Raw genomic sequence first — 14,852 nt, 5'->3', positions numbered from 1 at the left:
ATTCACTTATATTGATGACAAAAGATAATTGTTTCTTCATTTATCCTAATGCTTACAAGCAGCACTCCTCCCCCTTTTTATGATTTCACCTACCTATGAAATAGATTGTATCACGGGATACAAATACATATTTGTACTTATGATGCACTACAAATGAAGTTGAGACTTCATAGATAAAGTTTGATACTACTACATTAAGTCAAAGGTGGAAAATGAAAAGTAAAAATTCATCTAGAATTGAATTCCACAAATCAAGAACAGAAAATATCTGCAATTTGAATTTGAAATCAACCATTTTACATTCCATTTTTTACACATCTAGCTTTCAATTGACTTGCATTCAGAATTCTGAAATTTAAGAAGTAAATTTAGTAAGCTAAAATTGTTCGGCTGTAGTATCATTTTAAAAAATGCACAGTGATATGATAAATTAAAATACAGAACTTAATTCCACACAAATAATTTTCAAATTGGTAAGTTGCTGGGAAGTGATTGCATATTTTTCTATAACTCACCCATAACGTATCTAATCCCCATTATTACTTCTATTGTCGCTTTCTTGCAATGTTCTAAAATATATTCAATTTATATTAATTTGAAGACACTAATGTAAACAGAAAATATGATGGGAATTTTAGTATGTCAAGGAATGTATAATAGGATTTACATACAGCCATAATATTGTATATAAATATCATGCTTGTTTTATTGATCAGAATCTTTGGTAGTCCTTACTTTTTCATTTTGATAGTAATTTTGAATGTGGAATGCAATTATATATAAGCAAATATAGATGATAGTGATTATTGTAATTATCCCCACTTCAGTTTCTATCACTAATTTCTGATGCACTAACATATTGCTTCAGTTAGAATAATTTCATGGAAGTGGAAAAAACTATTATGAGATTGAAAACCAAGATTTTAACAAATACAAATAATCATTAGAGTAGACCAAAATAATTTTATAGTTTTTAATGGATAACAGTTTATTTCTGGAGAATAAAAAGACTGCCAGAATACCACAGAATGATGCACATAATTTAGCAATATGAAATAAAACTTATCATTGCTGAATTTAAATGCGTTGTAAGTATACACTCATTCAATCTTATCTAACTGTGTTGTACTATGAGTACTTTCTGAAAAGTTCTGTACACAAAATTTATTTATAGCATTCATATGTGTGGAGAGATATGACAACTTCATATTTTATTCTTTACAAATACATATTCCTAACATATATTGCAGTTTACACAATAGCCAAGCAAAATATCTAGACTTGGGGACCATGTTTAACTACTTTGTTTACTGATATATAACAAATATGTCTAAATATAAGTATTTTATTCAAGCCATTTCAACTATACATTACAATAAAATCATATATCCATTATTGTATGTTTTCTTCCAAATTTATTCCACCATTTATGTATCACTTATTTATAATTGCAGATATGTTTTTGAAGTTTAAATTGCTTTGCAAAAATAAATTTCAGTAACAAATTTTATTTAACATTTATAAAACTTCTTTGCCAAAAAATGAAAAGTTGGAAAATCACACAGAGTAAAATTAAATAGAGCACACACAATATTTCAGTTCTTTCCATCTGGGACATTAAAACATGATGATAATTCATACGCCAACTGAGAAGAAATTACATTTAGATTTAAATGTTGAGGGTCAATTACTATTTCAATAATTTTGTTTTCTTTTTGCCACTTCCCCATCCAGCGCTGAGTTGAACTGGATGGTCTCGAAAGGATATCCGTTCTTTGTGGGCAGGGCTCAGTTGTGATTTCTCAGGTGAAGGTGTATCTTTTTCTACAGAAACAGAAAATGTTGATAAAATGACTTTGCTTGAATCCAGTCATCTTTCTTTAAGTTTAATGGGAAAACAGCAACTTCCCAGGATGCTTTGATTTTGTTACTCAATAAGATTTCATAAGGATACTGTATCCAAACTACATTTAAATCACTAATTGATTATAAAACAAATGCTGATTTGTAAATATTGACTATAATTGCAACACAATACTGAACAATCTTTCACATAAGAGCATAAATATATTTCCTTTAAACAATTATTTAATCCTATATAAATTGCCTTGATATTTTTAATCATTTACCTGCTACTTCCCAAAACATGATTTTTTTGATAGTTTTAGTGGAACTCAAAATGTTCAGAATTAATTTAACATAAAGAAACTGAAAAATTAAACAAATATATAATTTATGGTCTTTAAAAATATTTTATCCCTTTTTTTGTAATTTCCCTACAATTATTTCTTGCATCTCATTTTCACAGATTTGGGCATTTTTTAATCCATCAAGAAAATTCAAGGTAATATGAGTAAGAAATAGTACATAAAACAGGTGGATAGATATCAAATTGAGATTTTCTACATTTAGGTTTACAGGTCTAAAGTAAATGATTCTTTTCTCTTTGGTGGGAAAAAACTCCAAGTGTCAGTAGAGATGTTGTGGATGAAGACACTGGTGAGGAAAGTGTTATTGTGGTCTGTTGCTGCTGTAAGCATTATCCCACTGGCATAATATTGCTTTGCACTAAAGCTATGGAGTTTGGGCTTCTATATGTATCTATGTATATACATATCATTGAATGCACTCCAAGTTTACTAAAGCTTTGTTTCTGGTAAGGTTAGCATATTCCAGTTCTACGCCATACCTTGAATATGATTTATTGATCATAGAACAGGAATTCAGCTTGAAAACCATGATCAATTAATATATATTAGACTTCAAGTAAAATATTTTGAGATGGTATTCAAAGTTTCAGTTTAAGAGATAAAGATCTTGATGAGCAAGCAACAATGTCATCAGTATTTTTCTCTCTTATGATACTAAATAACTTCTACTTAGCACACAACTGTTTATTGTAATTTCCCTTCCTCAGACCGGCCAGCCAGCCAGCCAGCCTTACCTTTTCAGGCAGAATATCAATTAAATATGGATGACTGTAGAAAGCTGCAGCAGAGGACAATAGAAAAATTAGAAAATAGAAAAAGTCAATGTATGTAGTTTGATAGCTATTGTATTTTTTAGGCCATTCTAGCTGCAGTATTCTATAGTCAGGCCTCCAAACTGGCATATACTGTACACCTGTTTGTCTGTCTTTCAGTATCTATTGGGTCTACTCATAATAATTACTATTTCTTTTTCTCCTCATTCTTCTCCATGCTTTTCAGTGTGTCTACTTGAGAAAACTGTTTGCTAGGAGAGGACGATTTGCAGAATAGAGAGACAACAACTATTGCTTAGTGAGCCATCCAAAAGCATTATTATAAACAAAGATAGCGTCTAAGATTACCGCATGTCACCTTCTCATTCCATTTGTTTTAATTGAAAAAACTACAATCAGATAGAAATGAATTTGCCACGTGAAGAGAGAGTTTTCCAGAGATACCAAATATATTTGGTTTCCAAACTACATCCCTATGAATATCTTCTTCCCATGTTACATTTAAAAGAAACTTGATATGCAAAAGCTGCAAGCAACAACACTCAATACCTGGTTTTCATCTTTATAAGTAGCTGAACTACATGTCTGTAAATGCCGTAAGTCTACTTATGGAAGTAGAAGTTTTCCAAGTAACTAAGCCCCAAACAGATTCTATTTTCTAGAATTTTTAACACTGCTGCTAACTCTTGGTGGGTTTTAGCCATTGCCTGTTGGTCAGTTAAAGCTCTGCTAATACAAAGAAGCATTAAAATTAATCCTAAAGCACTGAAAATGTGTACAATGCAGTAGAATATCAGTCGGAACAACTCTGGATATGCAACAAACTCTGCATAGAAATTATAAGAACCACACAGGAAACTACATATAAAGAGCTGATCACTAATGTAAAATGCTGATACTGAGTAATGTCTTTGATGAGGTTTCTAATTATGCCAAGTGAGAAAATATAATTGAGTTAGATTCTTTATTTTAAGGCATAATTTCAAATTTCAAATGTTAAAAAAGGAAGGAACTTCATTGGAGATTTTGAAAATGATATTTTCTTATGAAAGAACTTAGTCTTAAAAAACCCTAAGGCTACTATTTCTGCATAAGATATGAATTCCATATTTGTCATTACATATTGCTACCTGTTACAAATATTATACAGTTATGAATTGTTTCTTTGTCCATCTATTAACACTAATTACTTCCTATCATCTGGATAAAGTAGAACTATTTTCCATTTACAAAAGAAAAAACAAACACGAACATCTGTTGTCAAGAGCTAAAAGATAACCATATAAATCTGAAACCACAAGACATAACTCATGAAGACATATCCAAAAATGATACTGAAATGAAAGATAATTGGGGAAGAGCACAGTTATGTTCCCAACAACTCCTATTTAGTCTAGTCTCACTCTGAAAGGAGAAAAGCCTACTGGATTTCATTTAAAATTTTATATTAGTATTGATATGGATTCTGGTTAGACAAAGGGATAAAAATAGCTTTTTTGGGTTGAAAGCATGAAATGTTTAGTTCTTCTTTGCAATTCTATTAATACATATATATATTTAAAATACCCACTATCTACAGTTTCAATCTATATTATGCATCTATTCTATTTTCTCTACTTCCAAAATACAGTACCAGTTTAAATTACAATAGGGAAGTAATAGAGTTTACTCCTTACACAAGTTACTCGAGTATTGGAATTGCTTTTAATGCTTCATAAGAAAACAGAAGATATCGACAGGTGATCATTCTTTCTGTTGGTAACAAAGCATAATTTTGATGATGATGATACTAGACTTATTTTTTAAAAAGAGAAGAATTTGAACACCCAAAACTTCAGTATGTTTCATTTAAGATAATGTATATAAGTTTTCTATTGATCCAAGTAAAATAAGTACTGCTTGCATTGATAATAACTGTAATTACCTAACAGTGTAGGAGTAAAACAAAGTACTATAGTGTTTTATATTCTTATGAAAGTATTATTATGAAAGTATTTTGGAAAGTACTGTTCCATATAGTGTAATCCTTGCCATAATTTCTCAGAAGGAAATCCACTCTGGTTCTCAAGACTTACCAGCAATGTACTTAGGAAATAGTCTTTAAACATTTAGGATAGCTCCAAACAAAGGATCTAAATTTATATTTATTAGCAATTATCTCCAAATGATTTCTTTTGAAGTAATAGGCTAATCATTCCAATAGTGTGTGGTTCTGTGTGTAATTTGAAATAAAATCACATGGTTAATGCATGCTCTCCAGTGCTCCTAATGTAATTGTTTGGGCCCTATAATCAAAATTATAGGAAGTTTAGAAAAAGAATAGAATATAAATTTGTTGCAGCTGCTATTTCATTACATTCTGTAGAAATTACAATTATAAAAAAATCATAAATAATAATTATTTAAATCATTTAAAGCAAGCATTAAATGAAAGCTACCAAAAAGAAAATGGTTTTAGGACTGTGACTTAAAAATGAGATAAGTACCTGCCTTAGGAAATTAAATATTAAGGGTTTCGTAAGGCATACAGGAATAAGTAATTAAATTATAGTTTTCAAATTAAACAAAATTGTTGATGACTCTAATTTTTCACATGATTGAATTTATAAGGCAATATATATGCACATATAAACTTAAATATACAAAGATTTCCCCTTTTTTCTAGATACATTTAATTAGTTAACACAAGCTAGAGAAATGCAGAAATAAAAACTTGTTTAAGTCTATACATTTAAATGTGCCCATATATAGTTTTATATACCCTATAACATAACATATGAGTCGAATAGCATTTCAAAGAAGAACAGAATCCAAAGCAAAAACTTGACCACACTACTAAAAACAATTGTAATATGGAAATCAATCAGGTGATTTGAATTTTATCTATTATTAAAAAGAAAAAAAAAACAGCTTACTTAAAGATTCTGCAGAGTGTCTGTGTGGCTGATTATTTTTTTCTCTGTTCTGAGTCAAAGTACTTCCACTGGTCAGGGAAACAAGCTCTAAATCCGTATCTTCTCTCCTTACAGGGCTTGTCTGGAATCAGTGAGAGAGAATGTACACAATCAAGAAACAAAATATGACATTTTCTGAATGCAGCTCACATTACTCTCAAATAAACAAGCCAGCTCTGTCAAACAATCTTCTTCAGAATGATCCCACAATCCTTTATTGCTGCCCATTCTGAACAAATGCACTATGTCAAAGCATTTTGGTAAATGGGAGGCGATCTTAAAATTGTGGTTTGTGATCAGAATCAGTGCAGCAACAAAAGACAACATTTTAGTACTGTAATTTTGAAGAAAATAAATCTTGCAGACAACTGATGAAACCTTAAACAGCTTAAGATCATTTACTGGGCAGTCTGTAATTTAAAGTTGGAGTTGAATGCCAGAAATGTTATATCTGATTTTTGTTGTCATATGTCCACTTAATCCTATGTAGTATCTGTTTTATCAATTCTATGGTGGTTTAAGTTATTTCAGCTTTACTATATAACTAAATTCCAACAGATTGATATAGATATAGATGTAGATATAGATGATATATAGATATTTAGATTATAGAATTATGGGCATACATGTACTTCAACTATAAGCAAATTTATATTTCTAAGTAAAAGAAGAATTACTTTCACATAAGGATCATATCTTTTGAAGCTAAAACATGTATATTAGTTTGATTTCTACAAAAAGCCCTGTATGACTTTCAAATGTAATATAATATTTAAAGGTAACTGTAATATTTGAAATCTGTGTGTATATACAGATATAAATATCAGTTTGCATATGGATTAATATTTATGGCAAAGTCAGTGCTACCATAAAATGTACATGAGAATGGTATTGATATATCAATATATATCTACAGTATATTCATATATATAGATATAATATTGATGTATATTTGTGTCTATTTTAAGCCCTGCTGACCTAATTCGATAATGAACCTCCCCACCCCCAACTACATCTCCAGCTCAAGGTACTGTAAAAAAGTAATTTGATGAAGGAGAGGGATCTTATTATGTTGATCTCTAAGTGTGTAACTGTACCTGAATATTTCAATACTGCCAATAAGTTTTTTCAAAAAGACTAATTTTGAAAACACATTTAATCTGTTCTCAGAAAACAGTTCAAAGTTAAAAATATTTATTTATTTATTCATTCATTCATTCGAGTTATTCATTCATTCATTCATTTAAGTTCTTAACAGTTTGCAACCTCACACTTTAGGGATAATGTTTCCTAATTGTGCAGACCCATTGCTTAAGTTCCATAAGACAATTCTTATCATTAACAACATTTTTCTTCAAATTATTCTTTGACAGTGGAATCATCTTTTATTAGATTTGAAGATACATTGTTTTTGTGACTTGCTACAGAAACTGACCACTGCTATGTGGATACTATTCCTGTATTCTGCTGCTATTATTTTGATAACTGTTTTTAATTTATTTTTATAGTTTTATTTGGTAACATATTGAGCTTTGAAAATCCATTATACTGTGTACATATTTTAGCTAAATAAGAAAAACGCATGTGGTGAGAGTAGTGTCTCACTGGCTTAATGAAACAATTTTAGTAAAGTGGCTTTCAGCTATTTGGGTACCTGAACAAACCAATCTTCTGAACTGTTACCATTTAGATTGTAATCCAAAATTCATTTCCTAATCCAATTTTATGGATTAATTAGCCTCTCAGGCAGTTTTGTTTTGTTTGTTTATTATTTTATTCCTTGTTGTGGAATTAAACTGGATCAAAAATAGTTACAACCGAGTATGACCAGATTACATAGTCATAAGTGATTAACTCTGAATAATCACAATGGACCACTTGTAATTATGCAACTTTGTTAGGGTCAAAGACCCAGCATTACATATCAACCAAGGTGGTAGGAATTGGAGATGGGTTTTGCTTGTTGCTGGTTTTTCAATAAATGTTTGCAAGGAGTATATGGTTGGTTATATCTATTTTGAGGGCCAGTTTGATGTAGTGGCAAAAGCCACTATGCAAGAAGTCAGGAGACTATGTGTTCTAATCCCATTTTAAGTACAGGAGACAAATGGGTAGCTTTTGGCCAGTGACTTTCTGAGGAGAGAAAGGATGACCTTGACAGAGATAGGAGAGAACTATTACCAAAGCAACAAGGTAAAAGCATGTCTTGAGCAAGCATAAAATATGTGGAGATGGCTCAGATATTTCCTAATACACACAGACAGGGCTTTTTTTGTCATAGAACACCCAGAACGGAGTTCCAGCAATTTCTTTGATTGGAACCTTGTAGGGTAGGCAAGGCGGGTTGTATGAAGTGTGTGATTTCCGGCACCTTTCTTTTTCTTTTTTTTACAAAAAAAGCACTGCACACAGATATAAGAAGGGGAAAAGGTATAGCAAAATCAGACTTGCAAGACTGATGTCAGCCCCACTAGATATGAATGCCTAGGACTGAGGTTCTTAAGATGAGCTCCGACTGCCAATACTGTATATTTGCAGACAGCTCTTTGGCCGGCCTCCAAGTTTCCTTACACACACACACACACACACACACGCACACACACACAGTGTAGAGGAACAAAGTGAGCAAGGAAATAAAATCTTTCTGCACCTTTTCCCCTTGAAATTGAAAAAAAACACCTTAATCTCCAACTTGTGCAAAAAAATGGAGGATGCTGGGTCTTTGCAAGCTTTAGCTATCCTTTTGACTCCCTGTAGAACCAGCTAGGACTTAAAGGCTAGAGCAGTGGTTCTCAACCTTTTTAATGCCGCGACCCCCAACCAGTCGTAAGTCGAGGACTACTCAACTGGTGCAGCACCTTTAGAGAGTCACTGAGGCCACTTGGAGGTTTGTCTGTGGTCCTCAGGGTCACCTGAGTGGTGCAAATGGGTGTGGAGCCTTCTTGGAACTGCTGAGAGAATTGTGTTGTAGACTGGAGATAGATGGGCTGTGTTGTAGACTGGAGATAGATGATGGGCTGTGTTGTAGACTGGAGATAGATGATGGGCTGTGTTGTGGACTGTTATCTTATTGCAATATCCATTTATGAATGATCCCCCATATAGACACAGAGCTCTAAAGCAGTGGTTCTCAACCTTTTTAATGCCGCGATCCCCAACTGGTCGTAAGTCGAGGACTAGTCAACCGGTCGTAAGTCGAGGACTACTCAACTGGTGCAGCACTGTTTGCAGAATGGGATTTTTGGCGGGCTCAGCAGGGCAGAGACAGCCTGAACAATTCCTATTGGCTTTTGAAAGCCAATAGAATTAGACTCTATTCAAGAGAGTCTATTCTATTGGCTTTCAAAAGCCAATAGAATAAAAGGGAGTAGCACAGCTAAGGAAAAGGGGAAAAAAATGGCGGACTGCATTGTTTGGCGACCCCTGTGAAATAGTCGTTCGACCCCAAATTGAGAACCACTGGGCTAGAGACTATAGACTGCCCTCTATAGGCAGTCAGGCAGACAGCTAAAACTTGCAAAGTCTTCCATTTTGTTGCACAACTTTTAAGAGATTATTTTTTTTTCTTTAGGGGAAAAAGTTGTAGAAAGATTTTAATTCCTTGCTTGCTTTGTTCCTCTACTCTTCAGCATGGAGGTAAGGTTTTTAAAAGTGATACAGATTGGAGACCAAAGAGAGAGTTTAGTTTTAGCTGGGTGGAAAGCTTGTCCTGAAGTGGCATTTTATGCAAGGGCTGGCCTCCCAAGCCCATACAAAAGGCAGGTGAGCTTTGCAGCCTCCTGCTGGCTAGCAGAAAGCTCTGAAAGCAGTTGCCATTTCAGCAAGGAACTGCTGGGGCCATGAAAATGGCGGCTGCTTCCAGGAGGCATGGGGACCAGGCCTGAGCACTGCAGGAGGGATGGGGGGAAGAGAAGCATGGGGGGGGGGTGGCACTGTAGCTGTCGTAACTTTTAAATAGGGTTGCATATAGTTTTGAGAAGTTGGTCACAACTTTAAACCATCATTAAGTGGCCTATTGTTTCTTGAGAATTACCTGTATAGCATTAAAACAACAACAAAAAAATCATTATTTTGCCATGAGCAAGGTTTAAGAAAAGTGCCCAGCAAGTCAGAAGTCAAGACTCCCTCTTTGACTCTAAAGTGTTTGTGCAAACATGAATGTGAATAAATACACATATACAAATTTTCCAATTCAGTGTAGGTAGTCCTTGCTTAATGACCAGTAGCTTAGAGACCATTCAAAGTTATGATGGAGCTCCACCTAAAGATACTTATGATCCGGTTTCTAAGTTATAATGTCTGCATCCCCCCTGTGGTCATGTGATTGCATTTTGCATGCTTGTCAACTGGCTCACATTTATGCCCTTTGCATAATGATCACAATCTTCTGCATTTGTTTTGCTGGTTTTCAGTGTTTACTTACAATTTCGCTGCAAAAAAAGTTCTGAAATTGGACCTGGCCATGTGGTGACCCGCTTAATGACTGCAATGTTTTACGACTGTAATTCTAGTTTCAATTACAGTCATAAGTTGAGGACTATCTGTATTCTTACCATGTTTCCCTGAAAGTAAGACCTTGTCTTACTTTCTTTTGGGCTCTGAAGTAAGCACTAGGATTTACTTTTGGGGAGGGCTTACTTTTTGCTGCTACTACAGTAGTAGGCCATGAGTGGGAGCGTGCGAGGGTGGGGCAGGGCCTGTACATGGGGTGGAGAAGCAATTCGGTGGTGAGAGCATGGTGAAGGACCAGGTACGGTACCGGCACAGGTAGGAGAGCAGGATGCATGCCCTTCCTGTGCCATGCCAGCCCCGGCAGCCTGGGGGCAGCCATACTGGGTGATAGCCAGTAGGGTGTTGAGATGGGGGCTGCCAGGCCGATCAAAGTGGCAGGTGGAGTGCCGGAGGCTTGTGGAGGGGTGGTGGTGAAGCAGGCAGCCAGGCCATTGATGAGCGCAACGTGGCTCAGCTAAAAGCAGCTGCGGAACAAGTGGGGAAGGTTCCCCTCTTGCCTGTCCATTCTCTTCTCTGACAGAGCCACCAAAGCGGCAGGTGGAGTGCCGGAGGCTTGGCAAGGGAGGGTGGTGAAGCAGATGGGCATCCTGCCATCAGCACCCATGCCAGCTGCCCTTTCTCCATGGAGCCGGACAGCTTGGCACACCACCTCCCAGATGCCCTTGCTCCCCCCAGGAATTGCATTTCTTTCCTTACCTGACTCCCAGATCCCAGTTTCTCATTCATGATTTGCTGCTGCCGCATGTAGGGAAATGAAGTTATTTTTGGGGGAAAAAATTCCAACTTCTCATGAAAAAAAAAATCTTGTGAAGTTGGAATTGATTGAGTGACTTTCCCCCCCCCCCAAAAAAAAAATCCTTTTGTTTCTTTGCCTGCGGTGGCAGTGGATTGCAAAGGAGAAATGGCACAGGACTGGGAGTCAGGTAAGGAAAGAAACGCAATTTCTGGGGGGAGTGAGGGCATCTGGGGGATGGTGTGCCAAGCTCTTCGGCTCAACAGGGAAGGGGCAGCCAGCATGGGTGCTGATGGCAGGATGCCCACCTGCTTCACCACCCTCCCTCCCTGAGTCTCCGGTGCTTGACCTCCCGCTTTGGTGGCTCTGTAGGCAGAGCTGTGAAGTCTGACTCAGAAGTGACAGAGAAGAAAATGGGCAGGTGAAGGGAGAACCTGCCCCACTTGTTCCACAGCCACTTTCAGCCAAGCTGCATTGCGCTCACCAATGGCACGGTCATGAAGCCTGGCAGATTCCCCTCCCATCTGACTCATGCAAGGCCATAGCCAGGCCTACGGTATGTTAACTCTAACTCCCACTGCCCCCAACCATAACAGGAGATGGGAAGCCCTGGGGGAAAAAACAGAAAAACTTTTCCCGTTTGTTTCCAAAGCAGTTTTTCCCCAGGGCTTCCCATCTCTTGTTAGGGTTGGGGGGCAGTGGGGGGGTTAGAGTTAATATATGGTAGTCCTGGCAGCGGCATTGGGCATGATGCATGAGGTGGCAAATGGCCGCATCACGCCAAAACTGGCCATTTGCTGCCTCCTGCCCAATGCTGCTGCCATGAGGCTGCAGTGGGGGTTAGAGTTAATGTACGGTAGGCCTGGCAGTGGAATTGGGTGCGACACACAAGGCAGCAAATGGTCATGGCCAGCGGCAAACAGCCACGTTGTGCTGAAACCAGCTGTTTGCCTCCTCCTGCCCAATGCTGCTGCCATGAGGCCACAGAACAAGCCGGGCTGTGGTAAGGAACCAGTATAACGGCACATGGGTCAGAAGGGGGTAAGATCTGCCCGGCCTCATGGCAGTGGCATTGAGCACGACGTGTGAGGCAGTAAACGGCTGCATCGCACTGAAACCAGCCGTTTGCTGCCTCATGTGTTCGCCAATGCCACTGCCATGAGACTGCGGAACAAACCGGCGGTGGTAAGGACCCAGTATACTGGTACCATGGGTCAAATCCCCCCTCTCCCCTCGGGTTCGCCTTGTTACAGAGGCACTGGCAGATTTCTTCCCCTTACCTTGTGTCTATGGTGAAACCAGACAGAATCAGTGGCAGGCTGTCCCTGCAGGCCCTTAAGTAGGGCTTACTTTTGGGGGAGGGCTTATATTAGGCTCACCCCTCAAAAATCAGCTAAGGCTTACTTTCGTGGGCAGGTTTACTTTCAGGGAAACATGGTAGTTGCAATCAGGATTTAAAATGCAAATGGATGAGCAGCATGATATATTTGCTCTGCAGAGGCTCCTTTATTGCTGTGCTGTCTGAAACAAATCTTTCCTTCCCCCCCACTCAGTTTCATATTCTTATTTTGCACTTCTTGGAGATTTTTACAATGTTCTATCCTAGGACTCCATAGATAATAAATGAAATATGAAAATTAAATTGTGCAAATAGCTCCCAAATGTATGTATTTTTTTTATCAAGTGTCTTCTTTCAGAAGCCAGTAAATTTAATTTTTCCCAAGGAGTTTTAAGAAGTATAAGCATAAACAAACTGAAAAAATATAAGCTACTGCTTATGCATTTTTTTGCTGACATTCATAAATGCTCTCTCATTTTTTATTACCCTAGAAGCCTGACAGCTATGATAGGACATTTCACTATGTCTTCCTGAAATCAGAAACGAAACTTTATATAAATTTAAAATTTAATAAACGGTGACAAAGTGACTAGAGCCTTAAACATTGTAAAAAGTTGTAAAATTACAGAAATTAGAATCTAAGCATTTAATACATATTTCAGAATTGTTACAATATAGTCCTACACATCTTCATTTAGAAGTATTTATTGTTACTAGTGCTGATAAGCATGCACAGGATTACAGCCTCAATCATTTATTGCATATTATTATCATTTTATAATGGAAAAAGTATCTTACCACAAGCTGAACTCTTCCTCCCTTGAGAACTTCTGGATCTATCTCAGGTAAGAAATGCTTGCTATATAGTGATTAGAAAATAGGCAGAACGTAATTGACAGTCCAACATTTATCCAAAGTGGGATATACTTCTCTTCCTAGTTAAACAACCTCACAGATTTATTTGAGCACACACAAAAATAGTTGTACAATTCTTGGTTCCTGACTTAAGAGTGCATTTGTTTATTAGTTAGTAAATTTAATAATAATCAGTAGAATTTACATCTAGAAAAAGATTTAGAATTAGACAGTAAAACTCCTTATATTGGTTATCAAATGTTAACATATAATTAACAATTTTGGCTCTTGTTTTAAACACATATTTTTAACAATTTAACCAGAACAAATAAGTAATTTGATATTACCAGTTAAGCATTAAGAAAATTCTCGAAACATAAGGTGAGTAACTACAAATTTATCAAATTTATTAATTAATTGAAAGTGTACCTCTGCTGCAATAATCTTGGATTTGTCAGCTGTTAAACACAATCTTTTCTATAAAGTGCTTTACCATCATATTCAGAGTAATGGAATTCATTATAACGTTTACATTATCCTAATCATTATAACATCTATATTATCCTAATACATCCTATAGTCATTTAAGTGCAATATAGGTCTACAGAAATAACTCATTACAATTTAGAAACCATTCAAATTGCATAAGGGAATAACATTTTTAAAAAATATTTTCTAGATGTTTTTAAAAGATTAAAAACAAAACAGCACATCAACAAGTATTCAAATGCAATTATATGCAATGATAATTTAATTCAAATTTAATTCTTGGAAAAGAATTAATTTTTTTTTTCAAGAATTAAATGCAAAGATGAAAAAATATAAAGTTTTAATTTAGTGTTTTTTTCCTCATCTAAAATATGCATCCAGGTAAGAAAACACAAGAAATCAGAACATTTGTTTTGAAAAATAGTACCTAAACATAACAATTATTTTTCAAAATTAAATGCTTCATTAACCAATATTTTTAATTTTTATCATTTAAAATATAGTTGAAAAGGTTATAAGCTGATTTTCTACATTTTTACAGAACACAGCAAAAATGTCTATGCCTCATTTTAAGACATACATACAAGATACGATACTTCAGGCCAGGACATATTTGCTTAAAGTATTTTTTTCCTGATTTAAAACAACTACAATTCAACAGTTAGAAAAAAAAAAAGGAATAGAAATCAAAAGAAAAAGTGTTTTCTTAACTATAGAAACCTGAATACTTATAGGATTTTTAAAGAATAAAAATATTTCTGTTTTTGACCTAATTACTTTTCTTTATATTTCTCCCAAATTTAGTCCTTCGCTTTGCTGTTAACTCTCCTGCTTAGTCCATGTTTAGTTCAAAAACGTCACCTGCCACATTTTAGCATATCGTGGCATCCATTATTGTATCTGGCTGGCTGTTAAATTACAATTATTTAAATTCATTCCATAATTTAAAAACTATAGGAAAACAGTTTTGTCCTGTATTGTTCATAA

The 14,852-nt window shown here is 35.5% G+C and overlaps 1 protein-coding gene across 3 annotated transcripts in view; it reads right to left on the bottom strand.

The window, feature by feature from the left end:
• Window positions 1–790: 790 nt before the first annotated feature.
• Window positions 791–14,852, bottom strand: part of LRRIQ1 (leucine rich repeats and IQ motif containing 1) — a 130,132-nt gene continuing 116,070 nt past the window's right edge. For 2 of the 3 annotated variants that reach the window (XM_039362943.1, XM_039362945.1), the window contains 3 exons: window positions 13,320–13,380; window positions 5,899–6,019; window positions 791–1,824 (listed from right to left, as the gene is read on the bottom strand). In XM_039362943.1, the coding sequence (XP_039218877.1) occupies window positions 1,691–1,824; window positions 5,899–6,019; window positions 13,320–13,380 (316 nt within the window). In that variant the 3' untranslated portion in view covers window positions 791–1,690. The remainder of the gene's footprint in view (window positions 1,825–5,898; window positions 6,020–13,319; window positions 13,381–14,852) is intronic. The other variant, XM_039362944.1, reaches the window with a different exon arrangement.

Source organism: Crotalus tigris, unplaced genomic scaffold, assembly GCF_016545835.1.
Source record: "Crotalus tigris isolate CLP2741 ecotype Arizona unplaced genomic scaffold, ASM1654583v1 scf7180000019496.3020429, whole genome shotgun sequence".
NCBI lineage: Eukaryota > Metazoa > Chordata > Lepidosauria > Squamata > Viperidae > Crotalus > Crotalus tigris.
Note: the sequence above shows the minus strand (reverse complement) of the source record. Positions and strands in the feature narration are given on the sequence as shown.